The 17,786-nt window shown below is 35.6% G+C and overlaps 1 protein-coding gene across 1 annotated transcript in view; it reads left to right on the top strand.

The window, feature by feature from the left end:
• The first annotated feature begins 942 nt into the window (after positions 1-942).
• The window catches only part of LOC128226453 (opioid-binding protein/cell adhesion molecule homolog), a 52,368-nt gene continuing 35,524 nt past the window's right edge, over positions 943-17,786 (top strand). Inside the window, exon 1 of the mRNA XM_052936332.1 lies at positions 943-1,282. Within this exon, the coding sequence (XP_052792292.1) occupies positions 1,255-1,282 (28 nt within the window). The 5' untranslated portion in view covers positions 943-1,254. The remainder of the gene's footprint in view (positions 1,283-17,786) is intronic.

A 17,786-nucleotide genomic window follows, 5' to 3' on the forward strand; every position in this document is an offset into this window, starting at 1 on the left:
GGCGATCAGAGTGTGAAGTTCTGAGGTTGGTCCCTACTCCTAGTGGCGATTAGAGTGTGAAGTTCTGAGGTTGGTCCCTACTCCTAGTGGCGATCAGAGTGTGAAGTTCTGAGGTTTGTCCCTACTACTAGTGGCGATCAGAGTGTGGAGTTCTGAGGTTGGTCCCTACTCCTAGTGGCGATCAGAGTGTGGAGTTCTGAAGTTGGTCACTACTCCTAGTGGCGATCAGAGTGTGGAGTTCTGAAGTTGGTCACTACTCCTAGTGGCGATCAGAGTGTGGAGTTCTGAAGTTGGTCACTACTCTTAGTGGCGATCAGAGTGTGAAGTTCTGAAGTTGGTCACTACTCCTAGTGGCGATCAGAGTGTGAAGTTCTGAGGTTGGTCCCTACTCCTAGTGGCGATCTGAGTGTGAAGTTCTGAGGTTGGTCCCTACTCCTAGTGGAGATCAGAGTGTGAAGTTCTGAAGTTGGTCCCTACTCCTAGCGGCGATCTGAGAGTGAACTTCTGAAGTTGGTCCATACTCCTAGTGGAGATCAGAGTGTGAAGTTCTGAGGTTGGTCCCTACTCCCAGCGGCGATCTGAGAGTGAACTTCTGAAGTTGGTCCCTATTCCTTGTGGCGATCTCAGTGTGATGTTTTTAAGTTGGACCCTTCTCCTTGTGACGATCTTAGTGTGAAGTTTTGAAGTCGGTCCCTACTACTACTTGTTACGATCTTAGTGTGAAGTTCTAAAGTTGGTCCATACTCGTTTTGGCGATCTCCAGCCTCCATCAGCGGCACTGTATCCGATATCCGCTCCCTTCCACTGCCGAGCTGCTCCAAGAAAGCACTCACTTCTAGCCGCATGCCTGGTATTGGTTAATTCATGAAAAATAATACATGGCTATGACTGTCGTTAGTTTGGCCCTGTCAGATTATTTACATATTTTGAGACTCCTTACATCTGACTAATTCTAGGGAACGGTTATTCGTTTTCTCATAATTCAGGACATTAAGAGGTTTTGGCTATACCAAATGTGTTATTAGATATAGTGAGCAAGACATTGAAGCATTTGTTATCATTATTAGATGAAATATATACTACTTAAATAACTTGCATTTATAAGTGTTTGGTATGCATACGGATGCAGCTTACACTCAAACGTGAATCAGGACAGTGTGGTGAAAATAAATTAATGAAGAACAAATTATATTAGTTTATGTTAAAGTAAAAACAAAACGGAAGAAAAGGATATTTCTTTCAAATAACGGGATCATGAAGAGTCTGTTGGTGCTTCTTGAAGGTAAGTTGGTGTTGGTTCAAAACTCTGTCAAAACCACATCGCAAAATTAAGTTGTTTTTTTTATTCATAACAAAATGGCTGTTTAAAGTCATATTATGTTGCCTTTGAAAAAGCCCAACATAATGTCATAAAAATATATCTCAATTGTCCAATCAACAATTGTTCATGTTGGTGTGTTACTTATTTACTAATATTCGGTATCCGTTGGCTAATAAAGGGCTCACTGTGTGTTTTGAAACTTAGGGCTCATTGTGTGTTTTGAAACTTAGGGCTCATTGTGTGTTTTGAAACTTAGGGCTCACTGTGTGTTTTGAAAAGTTTCTTGAGATATCCAGTAAAATGTCCGTATCTTTATATTGTAAAACTTTTATGACCAAGGTAATTCAATTGATATGTATACGTTTCTATAAAAATTATGATAAATTGTTAAAACTAAACGAATGTTTGATATATTGTAAGAAAAACAAACTTATGAAGTCAACGAAGACAAACTTTCTTTTGCGATATATGCGCGAAAATTAATCACATGTACTAGATATTTTACTCAATACTAATCATTGAATCAACTTGCAATTTAAGTTGTGGACATTTTTCTGATAAATCAAGAACTCTTCATATTTGTTCCCAATCAACTTGCCGCACTTGTTCATTTATTGTTGTTAAATATTGACACATGATTTTCCACATGTTAAAATATTCTCACTTACTGCTACAATATTTACACGCGTTACACGAGCCCAGATTGCCGCGATAAGCATGCTCAATTGCCGAGTAAAATGTAAATATTTGAAAAAGAAAATTGTTATTATTTCTGTTCAATATTAACGCAACGTGGGTCAGACAAGAACGTATTTCACTTGTTGTTTCATACCAAATGCTTTCGGCGTGTTATGCCTTTACACCATATTATAGTTTTGTTATTGTAAAGTGCACATAGAGTTTAATTTTGGTGTAAGATCGCAATTCAATGTATGCTTTCATGTGATTTAAAGAGTTGAATCAGTGAAATAAAAAAGATACTTCACTGTTTCAAACAGTGTTATTATTTCAATGTTTCAAACAGTGAACTAACATTTTAATATTGTTCACAGTGTTGTCAGTTTTACCTGCTCTCGATCAGCACACAGGGCTTTGGACTCAAACTTCACATTTTAATAAAACAATAACTTAAATATTTTTTTTCAAATGTTTCTCATTCAAATTTCATCTACGTTCATAAACAACAAGTATGGCCGAATGATTAGATAACCATACACACACTATGGATATATACAAAGAGCGAAGTTTTGAAGACTTTATTATAAAACTTCATTCCTGTAAAATGTCACAATAAATAAATGATAACATGAACAAAATGTCAAAACTATCATATTTTCGGGCAGGCACTGTAAGTGTTCCCTGGTGAAAACTGACGCCGTATGCAGAACTGGGCCGCTCAATTACACAATTATCTCGTCACTGTCAGCACCCTTTGGACATGCTAAATGAACCATATACCATCAACACTCACATGCGCACTTTTACGCCAATTTTGCAGAGAAGTATCAACAAAACACGATCTAAACAAATATGTATAAAGCTACACACAGTTTAACGGGAGGTGCGCAGTTGTAGGTTAATTGTCTTAAAATAAAGTAAAAGAAATATATATAATTCCTGAAATATAGCATCAAAACACGTTCCACAATGCACACTATATTCAACTTTAATGATTATGAAATTTAGACCTTATCACTTCGTAACTATTTGTTATATAGTTAGCAAGGAACAATGTTTGTATACCATTTCCATCCGTCTGTTCATCTAGCACAAGTGAACGAGGACACGATTGTTTTCAGAATTTATAAACTCTTTGATACAAACATCGACATATAGTTAGAAGTTTGGTTGTTTCTGCTAATAGCATATGTGCTAATGAATTGTTATATATTTTAAATCATTGTAATATATTTTAAATCATGGTAATATATTTTAAATTAATATACGTAACTCTCTTTGTCCGATTCTTGCATAATTTGAAGAACATGTTTTGTATAAACTGGTATATCGTGTACTGGTATATCGTGTACTGGTATATCGTGTACTGGTTTATCGTGTACTGGTATATCGTGTACTGGTATATCGTGTACTGGTATATCGTGAAGTCTCGTTATCTGGATCGATTCAAAACTCAAGACGTTTTCTTTGGCCACTTTATTTGTCAATGTACATTTTTTTTTCAAACGAAACAGGACTTTTGATGATTTTAAGAACCAACCAGCATCGCACATTATTTTTTTTTAAATATGACCTTTCAAATGTTGACAAATTCCTCCAAAATTATAAATTATACCTCCGTTCCCGTCTTCATGGTACACTGAATAAATGTTCACTGGTTGAAAAACCAGAGGACCAGTTCGAATCCTGCTGTCTACGAGTATTTTCTTTTCATATTTTATTCTTTTTCCTTTATATAATTTATTTAATTTCTAATCTTCTTGCACATACATTGTATATCAAAAAAACATAATCAGATTTTTTTTAGAATTGAATAATTATCTATTTTTTAAGCTTATTGATTATTATAAGTACTTAACACCCTGATGACCAAATTAAAACCAATTCATGCACGAACATGTATATATGTTTAAAAAGAAAGGCAATTCTCACGATTATGTTATAATAAGATGAAAGCATTACCAATCGCTACTGTTGGGACCAAAGTAACGGAAACTAATTTGCGCAAATTTCTTGGTAACTTTTAAATTATATGTTAGTGCATGCACAGCCTAATAGCCATGGCTAATGGCAATACAAGATACATAATGTGTGTGCATCTGTGACACACGTGCAAACGGTACATTCGCCGCTGGGAATGGCGAACTAATAACAGTATCGGTGACCATTGTCTTGAACATTAGGCCATTGCGACTCCAGATGGCAGTGTCCGACCATTAACACTCATCACTTTGGCGTTTCCTCGGCAATAATCTTTTCACATTCATAGAACTTGAAGCAAAGAAAGGATAGTGCCTTGCTTTCTTTGGTTGTATTTAACAATTGCTCCCTGTCTTTATTAGTTAACTACTCTTTTAAATCTGGTGCTAGTGCGTGTGAGATCGGTGCTGTAGGTTAACAGTTGAAGCGAAAATTTTATTAGAAATAATATGCTTGACACAGCCTCACATTTCTGCCGCATATATTCAGCACGGCCTCACATTTCCCCCGCATATATTCAGCACTAGCATCACATTACCCCCTATATATCCAGTACGACCTCACATTCCCCCGCATATATCCAGGACGGCCTCACATTTACCCCGCATATATTCGAGCACAGCCCCATATTCCCCCCACATATATTTAGCACAACCTCACATTTCCGCCGCATATATACAACATGACCTCTCATTTCCCCCGCATATATTCAGGACGGCTTCACATTTCCCCGCATACATTCAAGCACGGCCTCAAATCTCCCAGCGTAAATTAATCTAGAAAACTTGTCATCAATTTTTAACAAAAAAGGTGGATTGCCCTACAAGCCACCACACATTACACGATTCATTGCAATTTGTATAAGATCGTTTAATATAATTTATTATGAACATACATTTTATTTCATTGGTTAAATTGAATTGCAGAAACTGCCATGCTCATGCTGTTATGATATAACAGTTTAATATGCATAAACTATTCACTATAAGCACTACAAGGCCAGGAGTAGTTTACGTTGACTGCCTTCTCAATTAAAAGATGCTGTCTGATCACGTACACTTAAAATTTGCAACGAGAGACTGGCAGAATGAGGGTTCATAATTATTTAATTGTGTGTTTAATTTCTAACCTGGTATAAAAACAATACATTAATAATTTGGACAAGCACTGTGGTCAAGCATTCACTTTTCAATCTTTGCACATTCATTTTTACATACGTTGGTTTAAAGACGTTTGGAGCCTCCTCTATTAGGTTTGGGAAATAAACACGTTCGGAGAAAATTGCCCTTATGTTTTAGCAAAAAGCAAAAATATCTCGGCAGCCAGCTTGACAAAATCCTTTCACAGAATAATGGCGAATATTAATTGGTCTATTGCGTTACGGGGGTTTCATTTTACTTTGTCGCAAAGAAATGTCAAGAAAGTAATTTCATTCGTATGAGACAAAAAGTAAAGCCAAATCCATTTTCCACGGGACAGCTTGGAGTTAATGGTAACCCAATAGCGCATAATTTATTTGTTTTTCCCTCGAAACATCGGTGTCCATTAGAATTACTCACCATTTCTGGTACTTTCGTGGTCTCTATGTAGAAGATGCAAGAATCAAAGAAAGAATATGATTTGTCAGTCCTTATATTAAATTGACAAAATCTGCTCCCAAGAAAGATTCTTCAAACATATCGGGCCGTTCGACTAGAGCACAGAAAGCCAATTGATGAGCGTGTATTTCTCCGATAAGCGGTAGGGAGAGTGTATCGTTCGTTCTTATTTATATGAACAAATCTTAAGGGTTAATGGAAGGGTCAAGTGTTTTTTTCATGGTACGAGAACTAATTGGTCTCTCTCTGTGCTCCGGTTCTGTTCTGCGATTCTGTTTGGGAAATGTGACAACTTGGATTAAACAGCTTCAATGAATCCCGGAACATTTAATCAAAGGTCAAACGTTACAAACTATACACACAAACAACACAGTTCACATAATAATAATCAATAGGTAAACCAACTGTTGTCCCTTATTGGTACTGGTGTCTATGGTGACACCCAAGAAGTCACCGTATAACGCCTCATCGGGCTGATATTTCCCTATGACTCACGTGATACAGGAAATACTACAAACTCGGCAGGAGAGGTTCCGAGCATGTTTCGTACAAAAACACAGTAAATACCAATTATGAGTTATGAATTATGGCAATCACATGCCATGTGAGTATATAAATATCTACGATAATATTGAGCTGTAGATCCTTTAGTTTCAGAGAGGATTTCCCTTCGGCTTTGGAGGGTTGAAACAGCTAAAAAAGAACACCATATATCACCGTGATAACAATTCTGAGAATATGACATTGAGTCAAAGTAATAAATACGAGGCGTCAAATCAGACACCAAAACGTGCTGCCAAGATTGTCACAGACTATATTGAAAAGTCGTCTTTATGATCGCCTCTATGATTGAGATTCAGGCGGGCAAATTAAGAATGACGTGCCGTCTTTGAAGGGACGGCCACGATGATTGACTAATATTGTGTCCCATTTTGTTGACGCACGGTTTTCGTGGAGACGCACTAATGCAATGAAAGAGGCTTTTCAGAATGATATGTATTGGCGACAAGTAATGCAGAAAAACACTTAGATTCCAACAGTGACCACTTCGCTCGTGCTCGCATACATAATTTCTGGCGGCGAGCAGATAATGTTCACAGTCCGTTGGCGATAAAGAATCTAACCATTCTTAATGCGATGATCATGAACCCCATAAAACATGTTCTTTAAATGATATTTTCCTATGAGTTTATTTTTCAACGCAAAGGTTAATCACACATTCATTGCTTGAATTATTGCAAAGATATCATTGAACGAAGAATCCATAAGAAGTTTAATTTTAACACACTAGTTCACGCATAACCTATCGCTCTGGGCGTTTTATTTGTATTTCATAATCGCACACGAATATTGAACAATGGTACAGGACTACTATCTAGTTTGTTCGTCGCTGGTTCATTTAGCGGCAGTAAGATCCGTGGGGAAATCAGCGCGCCCCGGGAGCCCCGCCATGTCATCCATTATCGCGGTATACCGACTGCATGGCTAGAAATATATCACCTCCTTTCTCAATAAGTCTCTTTACCACCTGCCAATTGATGCCGTCCAAATTATACGGGAAGACATCCATATTAATATTTAAAACCTACACAATGGATCAGCGGCCAGGATACAGCTCCTAGTGTATCATAATTTGCATCGCTTAACCACGACCAAACTACGCCAGACTTACATACCAAACCCTTTCAAGATTTGACCTAGGATAATTCTTATAAACTTTACAATATTCGCTTGTTTTTGATTGAACTCTGATATTTTGTACTTAGTAAAGCATGTTACCTAAATACTTAAATACAATGAGCATAGTAGGTATGACTCAATATGACCTTCATGTGAACAATGTTTAAAGACGTTTATCATTTGTCAGCTATGAATGGCAAACTAAAAATAATTGCATATTTCTGTTTAAAGGAAGTATACAATTTTTCACTTTTCCAGCTAAATGAGCGATCGCTACGACTGGAAGTAAAGCAGATGCGGTGTATTAAATTAATCCGCAATTGAACGCCAATAAAACCACTTGTACTAGAGAAATTGGAATTCCGATCCATAAATGTGTTAAACGCAATTTAAGTTTCGCTGTTTCATCCCATGGCAAAATCAAGTTATCAGAGAATATTCAAATTACCTTACCATCTTAAATACAAAAGGGGGTTTACAAACAGAAAACACTGAATATCAGAGTTCACCAAGTAAATAATTTTAATGACGATGTTTATTATGGCCATATATGGCATTTATATGCTCTTTTGCTAATACGCCTTTAACTGGATTAAAAAAGTAAGGTCATTTATAAGGTACTTTGCAAAAACAATCTAAAATTATTAGTATATTCCTCATTATAAAAATGTGGCTGCATTGCATGGCCAGGTTACTGTTACAAGTAAGAAATGCTGCCTGGCTTATAACGAAACAAGGCAGTATCCCCAGCTGATCATTTACCAGGGAAATCACGGTAGGTTTCGTGAAAATATCTCCTTTTTATTCCAGAAACAGTTGTCAATTATCGCCCCCAACATTAATAACTGTATAAATGGTATAAAATAAGCAAACAGACGCGCGAGAGAGTAAACATGGTCTCGTGGCAGACACGCAGCCCAATATTAGTTTTCCGGCCCGGTCCAGTCAGCCGTTAATTGTCCGGACGTGTCCCGATATGGCTGTTTAGTATAGGCAATGTCGGTAAATAAATAGTTCCTTTTACACGTACAAATGAAGTGTCATGTAACAACAGACCTTTGATTGCATCAATATTTACTCAGCTCCTTCTTGCCTGTTGCACCTCTCTGGCAGTTCCATTTATCCAGATAAAGATACATAACTTGTAAACGAAAAGGCTTAAATAAAAAGGATAAAAAAAACACTTGTCATAATTGTGCAAATAATTATAAATTTCAATGCGCAAAGGTGACTCGGTGCATTGGTTGTACTTGTATTTCTTAAATATATATGATCGATGTAACTGTACATAAAGAAAACAATAATATATGCGTTTCTATACACATAACTTAAACAATATATATTTAATTATATGAGTCAGAAGCGCAAAAAAGAGTAAATAAATTTGGGTATTAGTTCCGTGTTGGTTTGAAAGTTTTGAATTGTCGTGTACGGTTCAGCGATAAGGGGATTGCAAACATAAAATTGAATCGAAATAGTTCATGTGTTTGCATGCTAGAGGTTTCTTGACAGAATGTATGAATTGATTTCATTATGTTCTAGAAACTGAGGTATTATGGTTGTATAGATGGCTTGTTTACGCGTGAAAACCATGTTCAAATATACAACACATATGGGAATGAATAAAAAAAAATCTGTTTCCTTTATGCTTATTTTAGGAGTTGTATTGGTATTTGCATTATCTTTTTAAATATCCCCTTTTTAAAAAGAGTTTTTCATACACCGCTTACAATGGTAGGCCCCTCACGCAAAGTTTTGCGCTGATGACGTAAATGTCATTTCCGGTTCGTGGGGAAAGTGTTTGGTTGTAGTTTTGTTTTACTTGTTTTTAGTGAATATTCATAAACGAACTTTTATTAATGCATCTATGGTCCAAATTATAACAGTTATTGCAACTACTTTTAGATTGGACAGGATGAGAATACATGACGAAATTACTACACTGGTCGCCATTTACTAAAGTAAAATTTGAAAGGTCGAACATGTTAGCAAGACAATTGTGGATACTCATTGGATTATAAAACATTATTCTTAGTTTGAGAGTTATTTTCATGATAAATGGGTATTCAAAAGGGATCAGTCTGATTCGCTTGAGGACGAGTCGTTTTTTCAAATAAAAAGTGAAGGCAACGCTAGGTTGTTGACACATTTTGACGCGTGGGTGGGGGTTAATAAAATCATCAGTTAATCTGGTACTTGTTTTGTGAATTTTCTATGAAGTTTGTATAACAAAGTCAAACAGTTAAAAAATATATTTGAAATATGATGTAGCATTGAATTCATTTCCGAGCAGTTGTTTTCCTTTGTAATTTGTTTTGTATGAAAGCAAATGTTCGTACATTCAGCTTCAAAGTTCCACAAAACGTTTAAAAAAAGAATTACCATTTTTATAATAAACGATTAATTGTTTATTTCCATCTTTATCTTAAGTTAAACTTACACAACCTATTTGAATATCAAATTATTGTTTTGGCAACAGTATCTGGTTCAAAAGTGATGTGTTTAGTTTTGATCAAGGGAAAGTAACTACACTGGATTTTAAAAGTAGTTCTTAAAATTGATATTTTCACTCCTTTGTTTGCAGTGAAAATAACAAAATTGTATGTTCACTGTTGTTATTTCACTGATAAAACTCCATATTTCTTCGAAAAACATGAAAGAAATACACATACAGGCGGCAATTTATAACCGCATTAAAAGCGATGTTCATCTGCGGTAGATCAGTTGACTGTAGCGATGTTCATCTGCGGTAGATCAGTTGACTGTAGCGATGTTCATCTGCGGTAGATCAGTTGACTGTAGCGATGTTCATCTGCGGTAGATCAGTTGACTGTAGCGATGTTCATCTGCGGTAGATCAGTTGACTGTATATTTGTTCGTACTCATAGTCATATGCATTATAGCAGAGAGAACAATTTTGCTGAGGAAATCCTGTGTCATGATATATAAAAGAACATCATTAATCTAGCTAATAAACTACGAACTAGTCTATGTTATTAACCTTGCCATGAAGCTTTAATGTCATTTTATTGGACATCATATTGCATTGTTTGAACTTCCCGAGATTTCCATTACAAAAGTGTAAGATACAAATGAAAGTTTATTGAGACAATTACCCCCTGAAGTGGCGTATGTACCCCATGGGCCGGTGGGTTGTTGTGTGGGAGAGGGGATAAACACCCTGCTACACGCAACCCCCATCTGTCGAAAGTCGGCCATTATACCGGGAATTCTGACACCCTTGTAAGAAATATCGGATACTAATTTGTTTAGTTGTGTTGGCCATTTATTGTTTTTTCTTCCAGTATTCCAATCGAAGTTGATGAACAAATGATATTTCCATGATCTTAAACAGATGGGTTTTTTAAATCAATGCTAATCAGATTGTTTTTTAATCAATGCTAAAGGTCTCCTACATAAGACATAAACATGTTGCAAAATGTTTTTATGTTCTACTTTTTGTGTGGGTATGTGCACTTTGTACATAGGAAAGCGTGTTACCAGAGCATGTATGAGTAGGCCCGTGCAAGGTATCGACAACTGTCATGTGTACTTCTACGGGAATCTTTACGTACACGTTCATGTATATGTACCGGTCCGCAATCTCTCCAATGACTATAGTGCCTGTGATAGTTTTTTTTTATGTTTACAATGTCATTGTTTACCACTTTACTAACTGCTTTTTTCTTTTATTTGCTTTTACATTTTTAAGGTATTACTGATTTATAGTAAGGACAGGATACAGTCGTCTTCTATTTGCCCACCTTCGGATAAAATCACATAGCTTGTTTGTGTAGAGACAATGACATACATGTTACTGTGGTGTATGAAAGCTGACTTGACCGGATTATGTAATGGGTACGATTGTTAATTTGTACATGTATATACGGAAATAAATGGTTTGATGTGAAACATTTGCATACCAAATCATTTTGTGTAAGTACTTATATTAAAAAATAATAATTGAAGATGATAAGCCACTGCTTTCGTTGAAACCGTTCCAATATATCATGTATATAAAAGTATGACATATAATGTTGCATTGTTTTATATAAATATAAATGAATATTATATGTTTGAAATATTAAACTTTTTATCTTTAAGGTTTTAAAGTGTTCTATATTATATTGTCCAAACTGCCCATGCACTTATTGGGCCAGCCACTGTTTATATGTTTAAAATTAATAACGTCTGACTGCTTATTTACTAAAATAAATGTATTAAATAAACTTGAGAAATATTGCCTTCTCGTTGGACAAAATACATTGTTAACCATTAGGGTTAATTTGTGTTCGCCATATAATGTTCATCTGGCGACTCGCTGTACTTTAATAAAATACTATTTAAGAAGGGTATATACTTGAGCTATCTACTAAGTTAATTGCTATATTTAAAATAAATCAAATTTCTTGGATTACAACCTACATTTTCACCAAATAAAATGGCAGACAGGCAATCACTATATAAGTACTAGGTGTTATCATTAAGAATTTTAACTTTCGCGGGTGTTTAAGGGTCCACCTTCTGTCACTCATCCGATACACACTCCCTGTGTCAGAATTGGCGTTGACAATGTGTCAGCCAGTGAGGTCTGAAGTAAAATCTTAATGATTTAGGAGGGCCCGTTCGTTCCACCCACCCCGCACATTCTTAGTTATTAAGATTTTACTTCATGTCATCTAGCTATAATATGTAACGTGTAAAATATTACATTATTAAAGCAAGTCAAGTCAACACTTTAGTATCTCAAATGCATGTACAGCATACACTATTCAGGTTAATCATAGAGACAATATCTAAAATATGTGTTTAATTTTAAATACTAGTATATAATCTGCACCAGTGATATTAACCAGTGTTACACCACCCTGTTGGTATATTTTCTTGTTTAATACGATCGGAGAGTCACTTATAAGTAACGAAAATTCCGACACAGATTCAGTTCTGTGTGTTTCTTTGGGAAAGGCATTTAAAATTGATTGACGTTAATATTTACAGATGGTGGAAATTTTTCTTAACAATAAAGCCAAGTTAGTTGTTGACGTGGTGGTGTAACATTTGCCACAAAATACCGCGATTGCAATGATGGCCAGTATACAATTTTCTCCAAAGAAAAATGTGTCGCTACCTAAAGTGAAACTCGGAAACAATTAGAACCATCAGTTTAATTATCAAATATAAAATGTCAAATGACATTAAATCTGACTTTACTATTATAACATCCACAATTTGTTTTAAAGGGCCTGTTGAAATTATTCAAAACATGTGAATTTACAAGAATAATGAGGTAGAATGATATATTTGGCTATTACTGTGATATCTGTTTAACCATTTTCTGTTAAACTCTCAATTCTTCATATGCCAGACAAACACCAGTAAAATACGACTTCTTGAATGACCGAAAATACAGTGTACGTTGGCAGATTTATTTCTTGGCGTGTTAGGACGTCACCAGCAAACAGAAACGTTTCATTATACGCATTTGAAGTGGCCCGGAGGATGCTTATTTTGACATGGAAGAGCTTGTTAACCACAGCCTCAAACTGCCAATTGTATTGCTCTTGGAAGTATATTTCTCGAATGGGAGATAAAGTACTTCAACAAGAAAATAAGAGATGAATAAAGCAATTAAAAACAAACCCATTTCAGTTGATTAGCACAATCAACGTAGTTGTGTTTCCAGCTCTGTTAAGGTATGTGAGGCGCAGAGCGGACCGTTTTGATGCGAGACAACATATTTGGTACATTCCTCCTGGGTCTAGAGCCCGGTGATCTGTCACAGTATAGTATGATAGAGAAACAAACATAAAGCAAGTCAATTATAGCAATTTCGATGTAGCTGGTCGTCTCGAGAAGACGATTACAGTCTTCCGTTTTTCACTGCCAATAATTATAGGGCTCTCAGAGATGTAGGAAAGCCGTCTGTAAGGAGTATCTGTCATTTCACATGTATCAATGTGCATCGGTAGTAAAACATGCGAAGGATGTGCAGTTCAAACGCAGACCAGCAATTTATATTGACGTCCTATAAAAGAAACTGAATTAAGATAAACCATGATAGGGCGTTTTGTCGTCAGCGAGGAGGCTAAGTCTATAAACTCCAGTTTTCAATACTTTAAGAAAGGAAGTATGTTTCAAAGTTTGTAAATGAATTCAAAACGTAATCCGATATAGAAGTGCATGTGCCCATTTGATCGTGCCAGGGAGGTAGCATCAATATTTATTTAAGGACCGTAACTTATAAGTATTGTTTTCCGTGATTCCACTGCCCTAGGACCTTCCTTATGTGATGTTCTTTGTCGAGAGCATCGTATTGTGTCGTTGATGTTGTTGAAAAATGTTTGATCTGTGAGATTGGGCGCAATCAAACCACTTAAGCATTATCTTAACTTTTGCTACCGCGATAAGTACAAGCGAGTTATCTCGAATTTCAAGGTCTGACACAAAATGCAGGTTCATTTTACTTTAAAAATAATAAAGACAAACTAATACTTCCCGTATCATTACCATACAACATCGAAAGGGAAATGCATTTGCAGATGAGTCAGTGCCATCAAACATGCTTGGTTTTATAGAAAACAGATTATGTGATTGTTTTGTCATATTCATGTATGAATGTTATATAATGTTGTATACATGTAATACGTTTAATAACTTGAGGTTACAATGTTACATTACAAGCTGGATGCTCATTGCATCAACATACATGTTTGTCTACGCCGCACGTAACAAGCTTCGTCTCAGCTTTTACGGACCGCCATCTTCACTTTGCCTTCTTTATGTCTATGCAAATCGGTATCTGATTCCGTCCAAACTTCCTTCACGCCTAGAGTTTGGGCAATAAATTTCGCTAAACGAGGAACAGAAAACATTCCGTATGCTCATTTAAATGTATTTCTGGCTGATGTATTTGCTTTTGAACTGATGTTCGATGCCGTTTCTGCCTAAAACAGTTTCATTATGTCCAAATTGCAAATTCAAGCTATTGCTTGCCAAACGTGGGCCCCAGTGAAAGTTTCATGTGTGTAATATATTTGTATGTATTGCATATTAAATTGTATATAATGTTGACCTAAGCACTCCATATTTAAATAAAGTACTTCTTAATGAATTTTAAAGATAAACATGCACATTGTTTGGTCTATTTTAAATTTAATTAATACATAATTTTAAAGAAATTCACAGTCTAAAGTAAATCATATTTTAGAAATCGCAAGACCTTTTAAACATGTGCAAAATTGGTTGCATTTTTAATCCAACCATTCAAACAGATGGATGCTTGATTAAAATCTACAATGTATTTTTTTTGTGTTGGAGACTGATGGGTACTGTAGGATTGTTTCAGAAGAATCACATAGAAAATTTAATAATTGTGTTTAATGTATTGGTGTATGCTTCAGTTGTGTCGACGATTACAATATAAAGCGTTCTGTAGAATCTGGACTGTTTATATGCGTTGTGCAATATGATAATAAATCAAGTTCTTCCAACCCAACTCATTCTATAGTCGTAATATTTACACTTAATAACAACCCATCGTATATTCTATGTAATGGAGATGCACAAATAAGCAGCATAATAGCGGATAAACTCGGTGCGAGTTCCAGAGGTGATCAATGGATACTGTCGTAGAATCGACAGAAGCACGGACATCCACGTGTGAGCAATTGCGGGCCGGGGCAAAGGTCCCCCATCAGCCGTACGCTTATTGCCAATATCGTATAAACCTTTTGTTCGCGCAGAGCCAATTCTATTGAAAACAACAACGTAATACGGCCTTTCAGCGTGTGTTGTCCCTTTACCAATTTCTTTTTTAGGGATATTCAGTCAGATTGTTGACTTGAAGATGAAAATAAGAACGACTTCATTCTCTTTTTCAAAACTAATGGTATATTCAAAAAGACGTCTTTTCTGTCACATCGTTGCCATGCATTCGACCAAACTGAATTTTATCAAACATATTCATTTTTTTTTAAATTGCATGGCACTAGCGGATTTAGAGGGGGGCGCTTCCGGCGCGCGCCCCCTCTAAAATCGTCAAAGTTTACTTTTTATGTCGTTTTAGGAGATAAAAAATAATAAAATACGCCTATAATGCATCATTTCCAACTACAAATTGTTAATTTTTCTTGATTGCTTAACCCCCAATCCATATGCAAACAGTTTATGCCATACACTTTCGGTTCAGAGGGAGGGGTGCATGTCAAAAGGTTGCGCCCCTAAGTTACGCCCCCTCTAACGTTCATTCCTGGATCCGCCTCTGCATGGGACGCATTTTAGATTGCGTTCTTAGTGGCGGAACTTAAATGCGTAAACGGTAAAAATGGAAAAGAAGCCGGTAATCTTACTTGACCTCAAAACGCATCGTACATCACAAACACGTGGTGATGGGATTTACAACACAAATGAAGTTGACAAGCTGCACATAAAGTTAGAGTGTAAATTGCCCGCATAAGTTCGCCCCAGACTTTTAATGCAGCCAGTTTGATTTCTATTGTCCATTAGTCTAAGATAATGAAAAAGCCAGATTCACTTATGTACAGTATTTATATTGAACAATGAACTATGTATAATGCTAGGAACGTCATAACAAATGTAAATATTAATAATTATAACAATAATGATTGTATATTTTGGTGTCCGTCTGATAAATTTGTGTTTGAGAACCTTGGCTATGGAAATATTCTCTATGATGTAAATGTTAATCTTAATTTTATACCCAACCTTTGTTACGATTGAGATCTCAGTTTGAACAAAAATGTAATGGTATATTGTTTTATCTTTCAAAGATGGGGTATTGCAGAATTTTCAAATGTTAATTTATATTCGAGAAATTTTAAGATTGGATAAGACACCATTTGTCCAAATTGAGATTACCCTCATGTTATTTGGGAATTGAAAGAGGTGAATTACATAATATTACCAGAGAAGAGCCGAGACGTAAATTATGTGCACAGAACAATCAAACAAGACTCTTGTGAACATGTCAAGGTTATTTACAATGTTGCCAGATTTTCTTCCGATACTTTTAAATTCCGAAAGGACAAAAATCCGAAAATTAGCTGCTTTCTAATCTTGGTTTGATAGATGGTGTTTATACATAACATATTTAATTATCATAAATTAGAATCTGTTTAGATGTATTACATCAAATAGTACGAAAATAATTGTAATGCCTCATTGTGTAATATCCCTCTAGTTCTGTCTGTTTTCAGACAACGTGTCAGAGATAATTTTATTCAAAATCTTGCAAGCAGGATTAATGGCTCTTCAAGGGCAATATTTTACAGGACTTTTATTGATTTTAATTGCCAATCTTATTTGAATTGCATTTATATTCCAAAATATAGAATTCACGGATGGCAATCATTGGAGCAACAGCATTTTGTAATGCGATGCAAGTGTCCCAATGCGTCTACCGTTGTGATGAAAAATGAGTGGGAAAAGGGCGGTGATGCTTTGGTACAAGTTTTAGAATTTTATTTGCTACTCTTGGTGCACTAATGTCGATTTTGTGAACGTTGCGAATGTCGACAAGAGATTGATTTTTGTTCTGAACTTTGTCATTCAACACAACACACAGTTGATCCGATGTGGAACTATTTCCCCAATTTTCTTTTAGTTTTACTCTGAAAAGGAGAATTAAGAGACCATATTCACCGACTACGTCAATTTTTCACTCATTAGCACTACAACAGGGAGCGCGTTGGAGAATTTTCAACGCATAACAAAATGTTGTGGCACCAGTGATTGTCCTCCGTGGAATTGCACTTAGTAAATTAAGTATTGGCTCACATAGATTGAACGTAGAAGTAAAAACATGGAATAGAACTCCTTTGAATGAAAGACTTTGTCGTATATGCTAAGTACTTGAAGATGAGTTCCATTTTATTTTTGGATGTCATATGTATGTTGAGAAAGGAAATGATTATAAACGGAGATAATATCGTCTACGACCCTCTTTGCTATCGAACGTTTTCAATCAGAAAACAAACACATACTATATACATTCCGTATCCATCTTTGAAGAAGAAAAAGAAATGCTCAGCTGTAAATGATTCTACTTTAAGATGCCATAATTATAAATTACACATTTCCTATAGCTGTTGTATGAAATACAGAACAGAAATTTTATTAGGCCTAAACAATAAACATGTTCATAGCCAAACACACATATATCGATTCACATTCACGATATATAACGGTTTTGTAATGAGAAGAGCACGATTACAGAAGAAGATGAACATGAACATAATTGCACATCAATCAAGTTATTGCACTTCTACGATTTTAATTTGGAATATAAGTATACTTAGCAAGTTTGACAAATCATTTATAGTTGCATACCATTTTATCGTACAAGCGTTAATTAACTTTCGACAATTGTAACTTAGCAATCGACATATTATCCGAAATATGATTAAATCGAAGATCGAAGGACATTTTTTTCAACAGTTTAACACCAAGTATCTTATCTTTTTACTGATTCGAATACAATAAAAAACTACAGGGACAAGCCCATTTCTCAT

Source organism: Mya arenaria, chromosome 3 (assembly GCF_026914265.1).
Source record: "Mya arenaria isolate MELC-2E11 chromosome 3, ASM2691426v1".
NCBI classification, from domain to species: domain Eukaryota; kingdom Metazoa; phylum Mollusca; class Bivalvia; order Myida; family Myidae; genus Mya; species Mya arenaria.